The sequence below is a fragment of the Penicillium solitum genome (assembly GCF_028829755.1).
Source record: "Penicillium solitum strain IBT 25940 chromosome Unknown utg000006l_segment0_segment0, whole genome shotgun sequence".
Lineage (NCBI taxonomy): Eukaryota > Fungi > Ascomycota > Eurotiomycetes > Eurotiales > Aspergillaceae > Penicillium > Penicillium solitum.
The window spans coordinates 208,978-223,787 of record NW_027072126.1 but is presented as its reverse complement, the minus strand read 5'-3'; the positions used below and the strand labels follow the sequence as shown (position 1 = coordinate 223,787).

At 47.1% G+C, this 14,810-nt stretch overlaps 6 protein-coding genes across 6 annotated transcripts; 3 read left to right on the top strand and 3 right to left on the bottom strand.

The window, feature by feature from the left end:
* Positions 1–577: 577 nt before the first annotated feature.
* Positions 578–811, bottom strand: N7455_009212 (uncharacterized protein; the record flags this gene model as incomplete). Its single annotated transcript, XM_065606138.1, has 1 exon — positions 578–811. One exon carries the CDS (start codon positions 809–811, stop codon positions 578–580), a length of 234 nt encoding a protein of 77 aa, XP_065460603.1.
* Positions 812–1,763: 952 nt separating this feature from the next.
* N7455_009211 (ankyrin repeat domain-containing protein) lies at positions 1,764–3,224 on the top strand (the record flags this gene model as incomplete). Its single annotated transcript, XM_065606137.1, has 1 exon — positions 1,764–3,224. The coding sequence occupies one exon, from the start codon at positions 1,764–1,766 to the stop codon at positions 3,222–3,224; it is 1,461 nt and encodes a 486-aa protein (XP_065460602.1).
* A 625-nt stretch (positions 3,225–3,849) lies between these two features.
* N7455_009210 (uncharacterized protein) lies at positions 3,850–4,341 on the top strand (the record flags this gene model as incomplete). Its single annotated transcript, XM_065606136.1, has 1 exon — positions 3,850–4,341. The coding sequence occupies one exon, from the start codon at positions 3,850–3,852 to the stop codon at positions 4,339–4,341; it is 492 nt and encodes a 163-aa protein (XP_065460601.1).
* Positions 4,342–6,776: 2,435 nt separating this feature from the next.
* Positions 6,777–7,540, bottom strand: N7455_009209 (uncharacterized protein; the record flags this gene model as incomplete). The annotated part of the gene is made up of 2 exons (XM_065606135.1): positions 6,777–7,315; positions 7,369–7,540. The coding sequence occupies 2 exons, from the start codon at positions 7,538–7,540 to the stop codon at positions 6,777–6,779; spliced, it is 711 nt and encodes a 236-aa protein (XP_065460600.1).
* Positions 7,541–8,262: 722 nt separating this feature from the next.
* N7455_009208 (NYN domain-containing protein) lies at positions 8,263–9,064 on the top strand (the record flags this gene model as incomplete). The annotated part of the gene is made up of 2 exons (XM_065606134.1): positions 8,263–8,725; positions 8,787–9,064. The coding sequence occupies 2 exons, from the start codon at positions 8,263–8,265 to the stop codon at positions 9,062–9,064; spliced, it is 741 nt and encodes a 246-aa protein (XP_065460599.1).
* Positions 9,065–10,030: 966 nt separating this feature from the next.
* On the bottom strand, positions 10,031–10,771 carry N7455_009207 (uncharacterized protein; the record flags this gene model as incomplete). Its single annotated transcript, XM_065606133.1, has 1 exon — positions 10,031–10,771. The coding sequence occupies one exon, from the start codon at positions 10,769–10,771 to the stop codon at positions 10,031–10,033; it is 741 nt and encodes a 246-aa protein (XP_065460598.1).
* Positions 10,772–14,810: the final 4,039 nt, after the last annotated feature.

Sequence of the window (14,810 nt, the reverse complement as noted above, 5' to 3'; positions counted from 1 at the left end):
ACTTATTGAACTCTAAGCCATTTTCTTGTCATGACGTTGGAACCTACAACACAGAGCTAATCTAGCAAGCACCGTAGCTGGCAATCCGGGCATAGGGTCAGTTGAAGTCCCCTTTGTTCTTGCACGAATTCTAGGGATACAGGGTCAAGGGATTTATTGGTGGACAATAACAAGCTTTCTATCGTCGCACACTGAAATTGTAACATTGTGTTGATACAAAACTCTGAAACGACTTTGATTTAGGTAATACATCGCCTCCATCTGTTTACAGTCTGTTTCTTGCGGGCTCAGGCAAAGTAATGCACTGCCTGCCTTTCACATAATCCCGTTTCAGAACGGTCGCCGCAACAAAATGATCCTTCGCATGCCCTAATCCACAGGATTGGGCATTCTAGCCCCAATGGATGTAGTACCTTGTTCACCTGGCCATCAATTATGGCGTCATTGATATTCTCCGGAAACCTCTTCTTTCTTCCTGTTCAGAGCCTCGCTGGTGAGGACCTCGAAAGCTGGTAAACCCGAATACCTAGAGTGCGAATGGTGACCGGGCAAAGTTTGTGACTTCAACAGTAAATCTTTAACTGTTCCTTCCTTCTAATTGTTTGGGGTGGTACTGTCTCTCTTTTGCCAGTTGGTACTCGAGTTCCCTATTCTTGAGCTCTAGGTTGCAAGCTTTTTGTTGAGCTATCTTGATATGTTCAATAAAACACTGGTTCTGCTTCTCCAAGCCGGCTTTGTCCACTGCGTGGGCCCGTAACATGTTGTCGCAGTTTTGTAGCATAACGGTTGCCTCGTAGTATTTTTGTTGCATTTTTGACATTTCAGAATATATACTCGTAATGATTCCCTCGAGCCTTGATTTGGATGTTGCATGCCTGAGACAAGTTAATTCGGAACTTTCATGGTACTTCAATCCCAGACTGACCTTGATAAACGATTGGTAAGGGGGATGGGCTCGGGCGGTCCGACGCCACACGTCTTCTATGTGGAGGCATTTTTGATCGGTTTTGGCTTTTCGGACGATTTACCACTTCTTGTAGGAGAAATAAGATAATTGTCAGATACATTTTTTCAAAGGCCAATGGCCTCTATTTAAAATAATATTAGAGGGCTTATGCATTGCTGACGTTCCCGCGGTGTAAACGTCGGCCTCATCGGTATAAGATCGTCTACTTTGGATGTCAAGCCACAAGCTTCTGGGATCGTATTGCTTGCTCTTGGGCTGTGAGGGTCTCACGTATACGTGAATGAGGACAGCGTCTTCCGGATGAATAATCAATATCAAGGAAATCTATAGTCGACTCTAGATTAAAGACGTAGCGCGAGGAAGCTTCCGCGTGGAGGGGACTCCATATGCACCATGTGGGTCCAGCAGATCATATCTCAATTTAGCTTGTATGTTATATGTATAACCCTGGAAATACGATGCATAACTCCCAGGAATAGGTGCGTGCTTCCTGGGAACACTATAACATATCCCGGGATCCTTGGGGCTCCTAGGAACCAGCCGCAGGATCCCAGGAGTAAGTATCACGATCCTAGAAGCCGGTGACTCGACATTCACTTTTAAATATATCCGTATCCATGATATGCCCTCAAAAAATATTTAAATAGAAGTCACTGCCTCAAAGAAATGCGTCTCCAAAGCTCCTCAGCCAACTACTGGGGGTGACACACTTCTCTCTGAATTATTACTCTTAGCCATTCTTTTATTACCATCTGTATAGGTAGTCGTTACCTATACGTTCACAAAATCTGCCAAGATGCCGCTTTTGGGACTTCCACTAGAATTACTTTTGTGGATTGGCACGTCCATCGACAAGAAGGACCTTCGAACTCTGCGTCTCACATCTCGAGAATCCAACGTTGTCTTCACAAAAAGCCTCTTTGATTGCATAGACTTCCAAGACACCCCGCCAATTCATTGGGCAATCGAGCATAGAAACTTAGGCATCATCCAGCACTCTCTGGGTTGGGAAAAGGCAGATATCAACCAACCGTTTTCTGGCCTTACACCGCTCATGTTGGCTACAAAATTGCGGTACGCAGACGCTGTTAATTTGCTCTTAAGCCATCATTCAGTGAAAGTCATACAGCGTAATACTTTGGGAGAAAGTGCCTTCTCGATCGCTGTTCTGCATGGAAGCGTGAAAATTGTCGAACGACTCCTCAATGTGCAGAACATTGATCTCAATAACCAATCCCTGGACGGAAATGCGCCCATTTCAATTGCGCTGACCTGTCACCAAACCTACATCTTCCAACTTCTCTTGTCTGATGAGCGGACAAATGTCAACATCTGCGACCATCATGGCCAAACACCACTGCACCTAGCGACAGAAATTGGCGATTATGGAGCAATCCAAATGCTTGTACGAAATCCGCGAGTTGATGTCAACTGTTTCAACCACCGACAGGAAACTCCGTTGCTTCTGGCTGTCAAAGGACACGGTCGTTTTCTCCCCATCAACAAAATACTACTCATCGTTGAAGCCTTGCTTTTAAGTTCATGCATCAACCTTAATTATCAAGATGAGAATGGACGTACCGCAATCTGGTATGCAGTGAACAATTCCGACATAAAACTGGCTGAGCTCCTCTTGCAGCAAACAAATCTGGACCTCAATTGCGCCGACAAGCTGGGTCAGACACCTTTGGCAAAGGCTGCTGCAAATGGCTCCTTAGACTTGATCAAAGTCCTCTTCCGTCAGCCGGGGCTTCATAAAAGCCCTCAATCTGCCGATGCATTTCCGCCGCTCTGGTCAGCATGTCGCGCAGGACAATTTTCAATGGTGGAATTTCTTTTACAAAGTTCAGCCGACATTAACCAAAAAAGTCCATCGGGGACGTCGCCACTTCAGGTCGCAATAATCATGGAGCACGTCGACATTGTCCATCTCCTTCTCAGCTACGGAGAATCTTTGTTGATCAATGACCAAGGCCCTAGCTCCTTTACTGCGCTCATGTTTGCGTCAGCTCACGGTAGGTTTGAAATTGCCGAAATATTATTGGAGCATCCCAACATAAATGTAAATGCGGTGGACGACCAGGGGAGAACATCTTTCTGGTGGGGTGCGGCTGGTGGGCATTTAGTGGTTGTGCATTTGTTGGCCAATCAGCGTGGTGTGAAAAAGCGACTGAAAGATTCAAATGGCCAGACGGCGTATGCCATCGCCAAGGAACGCAAGCATGGGCATGTCAAGGTTTATTTGCGAGGCTTCTAGGGTTCAGCTAGTTTATAGAAAGAGATTTCAATTGATGTGTTCACGGCGATCGGGTTCTCTGAGTGCAATACGGTATTGTAACAGCAGTCTTTTCACCGCGGCCTGTTGTCTACTGCTCATCTTCTCTAGTGATCGATACCAAGGACAGATCTGACGAGCCCATCTCTAGTCTAGAGATTAGCAGTGCGACGGGCTTGTGCTAATGCTAACTAAACTGGAAGGAAGGACTGATCTCCATCTGACGACATATAATATTAGCTAGCTTACGTTGACAGGAAGTACACAATCAAGTGATTGAATTAATCAGACGCACAGGGTTAGCGGGATACGACGGTCCGCCACCTGCTTCTGCGTCGAGGATACGATCGTTCTCTCGGCGCCATCGAATGTAAAATCATCTCTACAACCAAGCAATACCCATATCTAAAATTTGCCAATGGACAATGAGATCTAAACACCATCGACCGATGGATGAACGGCCTTGATCGAAGCCATGAGTCAGTCAACAACTTAACTCGGTTCTCATTCGGGGATGCAGAAGATGTTATTGTAAGCTGTCTTCTTGAAGTTCATTGGAAAAAGGTTACCGAAGACTTCTGTTGCAAGAACGCTCTGCCTGTATTTGATGGCCTTTCGCTCACCTGCACGTGGCCAAGAATGGCGAAATTCCGCACGACCAGAGCTTCCTCTTTGGACGACCAGTTTTGACCACACTCATTCCCAGATTCCTAAAGCACAACTGCCGCAGACTCTTCCCCACTCCGATAGCACAACCTTAAAGTACACGAGTCTTGATTCCGGTTCAGCTTATGAACCGCCATTATCTCCACCGGATTCTCCAAAGGCAGTGGCTCACCGAGTGCCTACAAGATCTCAGACCAGCTGTGCACCCTCGGCTGTACAGCGTCGCTCGCAGTCGCCAGACTCATCAGGCTCCAATTCGAACCAAGCAATTGGCCGCAGACGGGCTTCAACCAAGTTACATCCTCCCCATCTTCCCAACGAGCAGGTCATCAACGGGACGCGGGAAATAATCAAGGCAACCAGGCCCGGTATCACGATGCGCAATTTTGCACCCAACGATGTTTACTCGGATTGCAGTCTGGCAGTGTGTTAGATGACTGCTGTCCAAATGTGATGCTCCATCATCGAAGCAAAGACAATCCCCAGCATCCGATTACCTAAAAAGATTTGGTCCGTTTACTTAATGCGCAACTGGACGAAAACATTGACCGATGCACACCTCTTGGCGGTTGTGGGGCATACTCCGTTTGAACTTGCTTGTGTTGAATATGGCTACACTGTTATTGGAAAAGGAACCACATCGGGGCTGTGGAAAGAAGTCTCCCGCGAGGCGCAGGTATACCAAATTCTGCGGAAGGCCCAGTCTGCAAATATAGATAAAGCCGCAACAAACCTGTACTGTATGTGATCTTTGACACATCTTTCGACCTTGCTCTCCATGACACTCATTCTGCAGCGATTCGGCAAGATGTTCAAGGAGCGGCTAGAACGATTCCCCTCATTATTCCGATCTTTTGTGGTGCGCCTTGAAAGCATTTTCCGGTTTTCGAGGCTACAGAAGCATGTGCTAAAAGTCGGGCTATTGATTGTCTTGTGGTTGCTTATGGTGGCCGCTCTACTTCGTTATTCCCTCCAGTATCATGTCGATCCTCCAACCGAGTCAAGCACCAACAACGAAACGAACCAAGTGCTTCCAACTCAGGCCTGGGCCTCTTTATTTCCACGAAATATATGGCAAATATATCTCAGCCCGCCGGATGTCAACACAAACAATTTTGAAGTCAACCCTAAGCAACTATCAGATGTCGTCTCTTGGCTGGCTAATAACCGCGACTTTGTGTACACCTTGGTTGGAGACGAAAGGAGCAGAAGCACTCGTGCGCTTCTCGTCCAAGTTGGGCACAGGATTCCTGCCATTTTCGGCGGAGCTGGTTGGCCTTGGTTTGTTGAACCTTGAGGTCCGGGGTAAACCATCGCTTGGAATATGGTGTCGGGCGTACATCAGGTGTATACCGATTTACGGCTGCGGTTGTTGCTTCTATGAGTTTCTGCACCATGCCGTCTAGTGCTGGTCGTGTTTTGATTTCCTTCCACGGGCCGATTTGCCGCAACACCTCCTCGCCGATCTTGTTCCATTCCGCCCGGTCGAACGCTTTCCTTCCCTTGGTGACGAGTTTATATCGAGCTTGGAGATTCCATTCCGAGTACGTGGCACGGTGGTCTGACCCTTAGTTGTCGTGGTAGCCTGCTTACCCCCTTTTACTGACGGGGCACTCTATTTTTAGTACTTTAGATGACTATCTGGTTACCTAAGCGCCCACGCATTACTGCGGCGCGTAGCTAGGGAGTTTCCAATGCATATCGTGCAGGATCAAACGTAGAGGAGCAAGCCAATAGAGCGGAAGACGAGGAAGCTAAAGCAAATCGGGAGGTAATCGAAGGCCAATTGCAACAGTAAGAAGCAAGAGGGAGTGGCCAAAAAGGAAACATAAGCAGCAACCAACCAGAAGCGAGGAAAGGCCAGCGGACGGGCGAATCAAGGCCACTGGTGACGCGCTCCGCGCACGCTGTGGCCCTGAAACGAGAGCGAAAGCGTGACAGTAGCACACGCTAGATTACCAAAACCAGCAGCGAATAGGAGCATTTCTTGGCACAGGCGAATAGAAAGAAGAGAGTAGCAGACAGCCAGAATGATGAGGAAGCAGTACCGGCATAGGCAGATTATTGCGATAGCGGACAGAAAGGGTATACAGCATAACATACAAGGATGATCCTTGCAAAACATGCAAAGCAGGATGATTAAGCAAAGAGACAAAATGAGACAAACGAACACGAGAAGGAAGGAACGTGACCTGGGTTCCAACTGGCACCAATGAGAGAGAGGCTTGGCGGGAGAGTAGGGTGTGTGTTTCTCGTTGTGTTTTTGGCAGCATCAACGTCGGCGTTGCGCAGCCGTGGGGTTGGTAACCCCTTCCACTCCGTTCCTTCGTTTCAGGGCATTTCACACACACACACACACATCCTGTACATCAAGTAGCCCGTGAACGATGATTGGTTCAGAACAGGCAGAGGTAGCACGTGAAGCTTCGTTAACAACAAGAGAAGGCATCGACTGTTGAGATAATCCAGCTGGGAGAAAATTGTTAATATTGATTGGAGGACAGGTTGAGCCGATCGCAGAATTATCTGGGATTTTCTTTTTTTTTTCACATCGTTGATTCTCCTCGGCGTAAAGTTGCTCGCGAACGCTGTCAGGGATGTCGTCATGGGTCTCGAGGTGTCCCCTTGCTCCACATATTTGATGAGGGCCTTAAGCTTTTTAGGTTATAATTTACAACCGTATCGGAATACAGAGGAAGGGGGAAGGGTAGGTTTACTCTAAATGATATAGTGGGTTTCAAAGGAGGGTTCGAAATAAAATCTCCGTGTGCAAGTGGTGAACCTGATTTCGAACTATCCTATACTAAACCTGATAAGCTCTAATTAACTAGCCTGCGGCTCGCACTGGGCAGTGTAGTTCTATCTACATCAGACGGCTGCAGATTTGCAAGGGCATTTGCATGCCGGGTTAGACGTGAGAGTTGGAGAGTGATCTGCGAGGGGTGTCCCAGTAGCCGATTTACCGGCTGAAATTGAAGCCAAAGATGGACTGTCTGTAGGCGTCGACGAGAATATCGGAGTTGGGGATTGATCAGCACGGGGCGTCCCAGTAGCCGATTTACCGGCTGAAATCGAAGCCAAAGATGGACTGTCTGTAGGCGCCGATGAGAATATCGGAGTTCGAGATTGATCAGCACGGGCTGTTTCAGAAGTGGACGTGCCGGTTGCAGTTGAGAACGAGGACTGGCTGCCTGCAGAGATCGGCGTGATCGTCTGAGAGGAACCAGTACACCCACTGGGCGCCTTAAGACCGTTTTCAAGCATACAACTAGACGTGTTTCCCTGTCGGTTGAGGAAAGAGACTGTGCCGTTTTTGTTGACTGTCACCCAAGCAACCTGCTCTCCATTTTCAGTGCCACATATATCAACTTCCACCGATTTATCGTCGGAACCGGCCCCAATGAAACCTAAGCAGTGTTAACAATAGCGTGAGGGCCTTTGATTTAAATTGGATCCTCACCCGAGCAATCTTTGCCTTTCAGTTTAGCAAAGGTTGCTGAATAGCCTGTACAGCCGTGGGTATTCTCAGACCACACTCTACAGTTGTTCTCGCCGTCATTGCCCTCAATGATAGCCAAGTAACTGCCTGCCACAACATTTCCGATAAAGAAAAGGTAATTGAAGGAACGCATCCTGGACTACGCGCGACTTCAAGGCAAGCAAGTGCGATGATGGTGACGACTGGCTGGGGCCGAGAATTATTTATGTTCGAGACTGAATCACTCAAAGCGACAACATCACTTTTACTGACCCTCTTGAATGAAGAAAAAAAAGGGGTGGGGGAAGGCACTTACTTGCGGTAGTATATCTTTGGCATAATTCTCAGCAGTACAGCAGACAGGCCGATTGATTAGAAGCGGGCAGTCAGCGTCAGCTCACATGCCGACCGGTAGTGGCACTTCCAACCTGCGCAATTTGTCCGAACTGACTTACAGTACTTGAATTGGATATTGTTTACAGTGGCATCCGAAATTAGTTGTAACTCTAATATCTCTTTCTTTATCCCCAAGGCCCCACCTCAACCGCACTAGTCCATATCAAGACATCTTTCCGCCAACCTCGCATTTTTCTTTTAGAGGGGATTATATTTCTTGGCATTCCTTCCACGTAGGAAACTACGACGTTAGTGTTGGATCATCTGTGCCGCTTACTGGTCGCGGGCGTGAAGAGGCTCGCATGGGTTATATGAAACTCGTTATTACCTTGAAGGGGCTCGTGTTTATTCGAACTTATGATAAGCTAGGTGTTTCCTGACGTCATATATAGATACCATGTGACTAAGACGGGACCTGGGTGTGACACGCCGATGACGCTCTATTAAGCATGACTACAACAACCAGGTTCAACCTCGTTCATGCAGTATACGTATACGATAATGGCTTCCGATAACACTGCCAAACTTGCAGTTCTCATTGACGCTGACAATGCGCAATCTTCCATCGCCAGACACTTGCTTGCGGAGGTCGCAAAATACGGCACAGCTCACGTAAAGCGGGCATACGGGGACTGGACCAATATTGGGCTAAAAGGATGGAGCGATGTGCTACCTAGGAATTCAATTCAGCCCATCCAGCAGTTTGCCTACACCCACGGCAAAAACGCAACCGATTCAGCTATGATCATAGATGCGATGGACCTGTTAACCTCGAACCACTTCGATGGCTTCTGCCTCGTCTCTAGTGACAGCGACTTCACTCCATTGGTCACTCGGATTCGTGATTCTGGGCTGAAGGTGTATGGATTCGGGGAGCACAAGACGCCTGAAGCTTTCGTCTCTGCGTGCGATGAATTCATCTTTACTGAAGACCTTAATCATCGTTCAGAGCTTACTTATACCGAGTTCTAATGGGGTAGAAGGGCCTAAATCTCACGATCCAGTTCAAGAGGCCCGAGGGAATGATGCCTCAGATAGTCTGCTGCAAAATACGGCAGAGACGACTCTCCATAATGGTGAATGGGCTAGGCTATCTGACGTCGACGAGCACCTCATGGCACGACACCCAGACTTCAACCTCTCCACACACGGGTATTCCAAGCTCAGCGACCTCATTTCTGATTCCCCTCACTTTGATATCGAGGAACGACCTCAGCCAGGTAAACCCCCGGAGTTCTTCGTGCGACACCGGAAAACTTCAGCTGGAACTACGAAAGTCTGACTATTCCGGCTCCATCAATAATCGTAAATGTACTGCTATTAAGATTGTGTAGGCTAGTGACAATCGATTTTATGTTCCAATAAGTGTTCATCAATGACTCGCATCTTGCCTACAACGCGCAACTATTTCCTTTCTACTCGGAGCACTAGGTCAGTCTGGTTTCCACGATGATGGAAATACAAAATAGGTACTTGGCGCTGCCCTAGAAGCACCAATCTAATGAGACTTTCAGTTCATATTCTATACAGTAATATTCGAAATCAGATTTACCTCTACACTCTTTGACTTTCATTACCGAACCCTAGCTTGAAACACGCTAATCTATGTATAGAAATTTCGTCGATCGCCTGGTTCTATAAATAGAGTTTGTATTTTACATGACGCTACGGAAACTGCCTTGGTGTAATTTACGCGAAACTCCTATACTCATGATATCACTCTACCCTCCTAACAATGAGGGTCTTCCTCTATGAGAGACTCTTGAGCGCGCACTTTACGTTAAGCTGGCAATATGGATCCACGACTTCTCCCCAAGCTCCATCTTATCCGCCATATTATATAGAGCCAGTCCTTTACCACGTCTCAGATTTTCCGCTGAAGCTGAGTGCAACAAGCTAACAATCATTAACATCCGCAGAAATTGCGGCAATTGGGAAGTCTCTATGTCCCTCAAATGTGGATGGGCCAAAAACTAACCGTGACACCACCTATAAAGCCGGATATTGGAGTACCCCCGCCTTTTCACAGATTAAATTGAAAACAAACACAGGCCTCCCATGTGAGGATCAAAATCGCCTCTCAGGCAGCTTTGGGCCAATCTCAGTGGATCATATCATGTATTTAAACATAGAAAAGGTAGGCTGCATACCCCCAAAGCGAAATTTCAGCCTAAATGAAATCCATCCATCGTCCAAATTGTAAGAATTTCCATGGTGGTATGTTGCAGCCACAAAATTTTCGCGATGTCTAGACATCTCGCGAACTAGTCGGCCCATCATATAAATCATCCCAATAACCTGATTCAATAGAGAATCGCCCTCGTTGAAAGATAAAATCACCCAAAACTGAGCGTTTCAGTCTACAGGTAGCGGGTAGGAATGCTTGAACAAGCTCTCTGGTATCCTTCCTACCGTCATCGTCGACTATAACGTTCAATGCTTCTGGTATGTGATGGCCGATGGTTTCCAAATACGGGGATATCCAAGCCAGCCACTTATCGATATCTTGCCTCAGTGTGGGAGCATCGTAGTACCCCTGAGCTCTGATTGGTTGCTCTGGAATTATGACGAGAGCTTTCAGGCTTGGTAGGATTGAAGCCCACAAAGAATCATCTGGCGTGCTTATCTCATAGGACACACCAGCAGGATTTGCAGTAACAATCAAGTATCTCATTCGACGCCTGTTCTTCTCCGTGAAGTTTTGCCTCATGTCCCACTCTCCTCCTCCGTTCAGGCACAGACGGAAAGTGTTCTCCCCATAGAGAATGTCCAGGCATTCTTCAGTAATCTGCTTTGAAAGTCGTAAAACGTTGACCCTGCTGTAATCTCGGTTGAAAAAGTTGCTCTCCATAAAGCAATAATCTTCCAAAGGAAAACACGGCAATCCAACATCGACTTGCTTTCGTCGGGGAATGCAATGGCAGTATATCTGGCGTCGGATTTCATACGGTAAATCGAGGAACCCTGCGTGCATCAGGTTCCGGGGCATGGTAGCGGTCACCAGTTACATTAGAGTGAGACTCAGGTAAACAAAGTGCGAGAGCAATCATGCTAAGTACAAAGAGAATTGAAATCAGTTTGCAGTGCCTCAGCTGGATACGTTAGTCTGTGGGGTATCAAACGGTCGCTTGGGGCCTTTTATATGCCGTCCTCTGGACAGCCCGCTTTAGAAAGGTGAGATCCCTCAATCATCTCCGGTTGCCCTACGCCCCCTGCGCCGCGACAAGGGCGGCATGTTTACGACAGGCTATCTTGTTGATTTATCCCTGTCCAGCATTCCAGAGATTTCCAACTACGTTCTATACCGGGCGAGGTCCAAATAAAGGGACGGAGAATGTGAGAGACCATGCAACATTCATCATGCTGGCTATGTCCTAGAACTTTGTACAGAGTAGGGAAACAGAGGGAGGGAGAGCCCAAAACCTGATCGAGATTGGAAGATCAAGACTTAATGGAGTAGAATTGGGGGGATCTTGCCGAATCGTTAGGATTCCCCACCTTGTTTGGTCTCTCTGCAGGAAAGATTCTATCAATTCCAACGCATTTTACGGTATCATTACAGTGACCCATCCATTGTTACCAGAGAATACATTACCGTTTGACAAGGATTACTGGGGACTGGCTAAAATTAGATTAGCCTGTTTCAAAATAGGGTTCGGAAATGAAAGTCCAAGAGTGCAGAGGTAAATCTGATTTCGAATATTACTGTAGACGAAACTCGAAAATTTAGAGCGCAAATTGTGTCCCCTGGTTACCGAAAGAAATAAAATTGTTCTAAGAGAAATTACTGTACATATTTAACGCCAACTTATCGGAGATTTAGACAAATGCATGGTTGGCAGAAAGATGTCTTGGTACGGACTAGTGCGGTTGAGGTGGGTGGGGCCTTGGAGACAAAGAAAGAGAGATTGGAGCTAAAACTGATTTCGAATATCACTGTAACTTACACTGGGGAAGTTCCTGAATTGTGCGCTGGGAGCGGGAACGAAGCTATAGTAGATAACGGAGAGAGAAGTACTGGCCTCAGAAAACAGGTGAGAAGACTGTCTAGCATGCCGCAGATTGAAGAGCAAAGCGGGGGTGGGTCATCTAAGTCGTGGTTGTCAAAGAACATACCATAAGGCGATCCCAAGAAGCAATTCAACTACTGTAGCTGGGCCCGCAATTTCTGATTCCACTAGCATGTTTCCTTACACTCATCAATTATTTGCCTTGCAACGCCCACTTTATCTTATTACTGCATTCATAGTATGTATCTAATGTTTAATGCTCACTTTATTTCGAAGGTGCAAAGAACCGTCTGTAAATTAGATGAATCTTTCAAGACACCCAGGTCTTAACTACTTCTTAACCACTTCTTAACCACTTCTTAACCACTTCTTAACCACTTCTTAACCACTTCTTAACCACTTCTTAACCACTTCTTAACCACTTCTTAACCACTTCTTAACCACTCTCCATAACCACTTCTTAACCACTCTCCATAACCACTCTCCATAACCACTCTCCATAACCACTCTCCATAACCACTCTCCATAACCACTCTCCATAACCACTCTCCATAACCACTCTCCATAACCACTCTCCATAACCACTCTTCATAACAATCCGCCCACTTTGGGTTTATTGGCTTGAAAATGACTTGGGCTTTATCACATCACACCTCATGTAGAGAGCTCTCTTCTCTATTAGTACCAGGACTGAATTCAGCGCACCATGGTACTTCCAAGTGTACAAAGTCAAATGGCATTGGTAGACAGGTCTGGCTAACGTGAATCTTGATTTACTATTATTCTTTTAAGTTAGGAACAGCAATCCGAGTTTAATTTCGGTAATTACGTCCAAGGTATGTATCACCCGTTCGACTTGTAAGTGCATACGGGAAAGCTCGAGATACGATTGCTGTGCGCGGATTAAGAGAAACAAGGTAGTAAACAGGTTTTGTGCATGTCTTAGCTTCCTCGAGTATCGACTTGCGACCACTGAGTACTGATCCCTAGCACCACGGAGAGGTGCCTGCACATCGCTAGGGGAAGCACAGAATATTACCTCACGGGGCTCAGGGCAATGAGGGAGCACAAAAATAACCTCACGGGGCTCAAAGCAATGAGGGAGCACAGAAATAACCTCACGGGGCTCAAGGCAATGAGGGAGCACAGAAATAACCTCACGGGGCTCAAAGCAATGAGGGAGCACAGAAATAACCTCACGGGGCTCAAAGCAATGAGGGAGCACAGAAATAACCTCATGGGGCTCAAGGCAATGAGGGAGCACAGAAATAACCTCATGGGGCTCAAGGCAATGAGGGAGCACAGAAATAACCTCATGGGGCTCAAGGCAATGAGGGAGCACAGAAATAACCTCATGGGGCTCAAGGCAATGAGGGAGCACAGAAATAACCTCATGGGGCTCAAGGCAATGAGGGAGCACAGAAATAACCTCATGGGGCTCAAGGCAATGAGGGAGCACAAATATAACCTCACGGGGCTCAAGGCAATGAGGGAGCACAGAATATAACCTCACGGGGCTCAGGGCAGTGAGGACCGCAATGCTGCGGCAGAACTTCAAGTCAGAAGACGAGAAATAGAGAGCTGAGATGAAATAAATCATCTGAGCGCACGAGGGCAGGAAGCCTGCTCCTAGTTTCCGATAGTGGGCGCGTATCGCTCTTTTATATATTCTGCTACGGCACCCGGCATGTACCATTAACGCGATGCAACACGAGCCCAGCCTCGCCTGGTGGTCAGTCCCACTTTTTGATGGGTGGATATCGAGTCTACGAATATCCAATGAACCCCAAGTGAGAGCCTCTGGTACCCGTTTAATTGAAATCGGGGCATGTGAATTAAACGAGGTTTATGAAACCGGTCGTTCAACTAACTACCCTCATATCCTAGTATCTTCGAGAATTCAAGATGTCATGGTCAAATGGCCCTCTTTCGCCCCACTCGTCGTGACAAGTTTGTCGAAATCCCTCGCAGCACTTTCGTTACGTGAGTTATAAATCGCCTTCTACTCTAGCTGGACTAGGACAGTTAAGATCACCGCCTCTAGGCATTTACTCTCTTTTTACGAATAGTAAATCCGTTTTTGACACATGATAAACCACAGATCACGGCATTTACCGGTCCGCGCTTAGTGCCTGCAATAACGTGATCCACCGCAAGCATAAATCATGTTTCCGCCCGTTTAACCTTTTCTCCCTCTTCCTCCTCCCTATCCTGAAATTTCGCTCTCAATTTCTTAACATCTTACCAATGGCGTATACACAACGTCTAGGGTCCAGAAGCCAACCAGGTGGCTATCAAACACGATTCTCTAGCATGATGTATCCAGTGGAAGAGCAAACCCCGACAGTGACTTCACCTCGCCTCACGCAAGAGCAGCGCCCACTCCAAAAAACCCCTGATCTGACACCCCGTACCGACAAGGAAAAAGGTATTGTCATCTGCAGGCCAGGCCCACGGGCGAGATAGATCGTAGCTGACTTGAAGCCTTGCAGCACAGCAATATTCGCACTCAACCCACCAAGACCCGGAGTGAGTTTCCACCACACTAATGATTGGCTTTATTTGCTGACTTTTGGGTTTGCAGCCTTCACAAGCGAGTCAAGTGAGTGTCACAACCTTCTCCTTGATCTGGCAGATTCCCTCTCCAGTACATTGCTAGACTCCGCGCCTGCTTTGCAAGTGGACAAACCAAGATGCTAATCAGAATGAATAGGAAGATCGAACATTTCATCAAGAGGATTACACAGGATGGCTTCGCCGATGTATTGACCGAAAACGCGGCATTACTGAGCGAAACAACAGCACTCAAAGGCAGGATCCAGGAACTAGAGGGAACACTGGAGAACTTGAAAAATCGCCTAGATGAGTTGTGCAAGGAAAGGCGAGTTTCCACCATTCAGAGCAATCCTGCGCGCAAGAAACGGGCAGTGCCTCAGTGACTAGTCATTGGCCCTTTAACTAGTCATTAGCCCTCTAACCAAGCCGGAGAAATGAAACAACAGTGAAGACGGTGCCCTA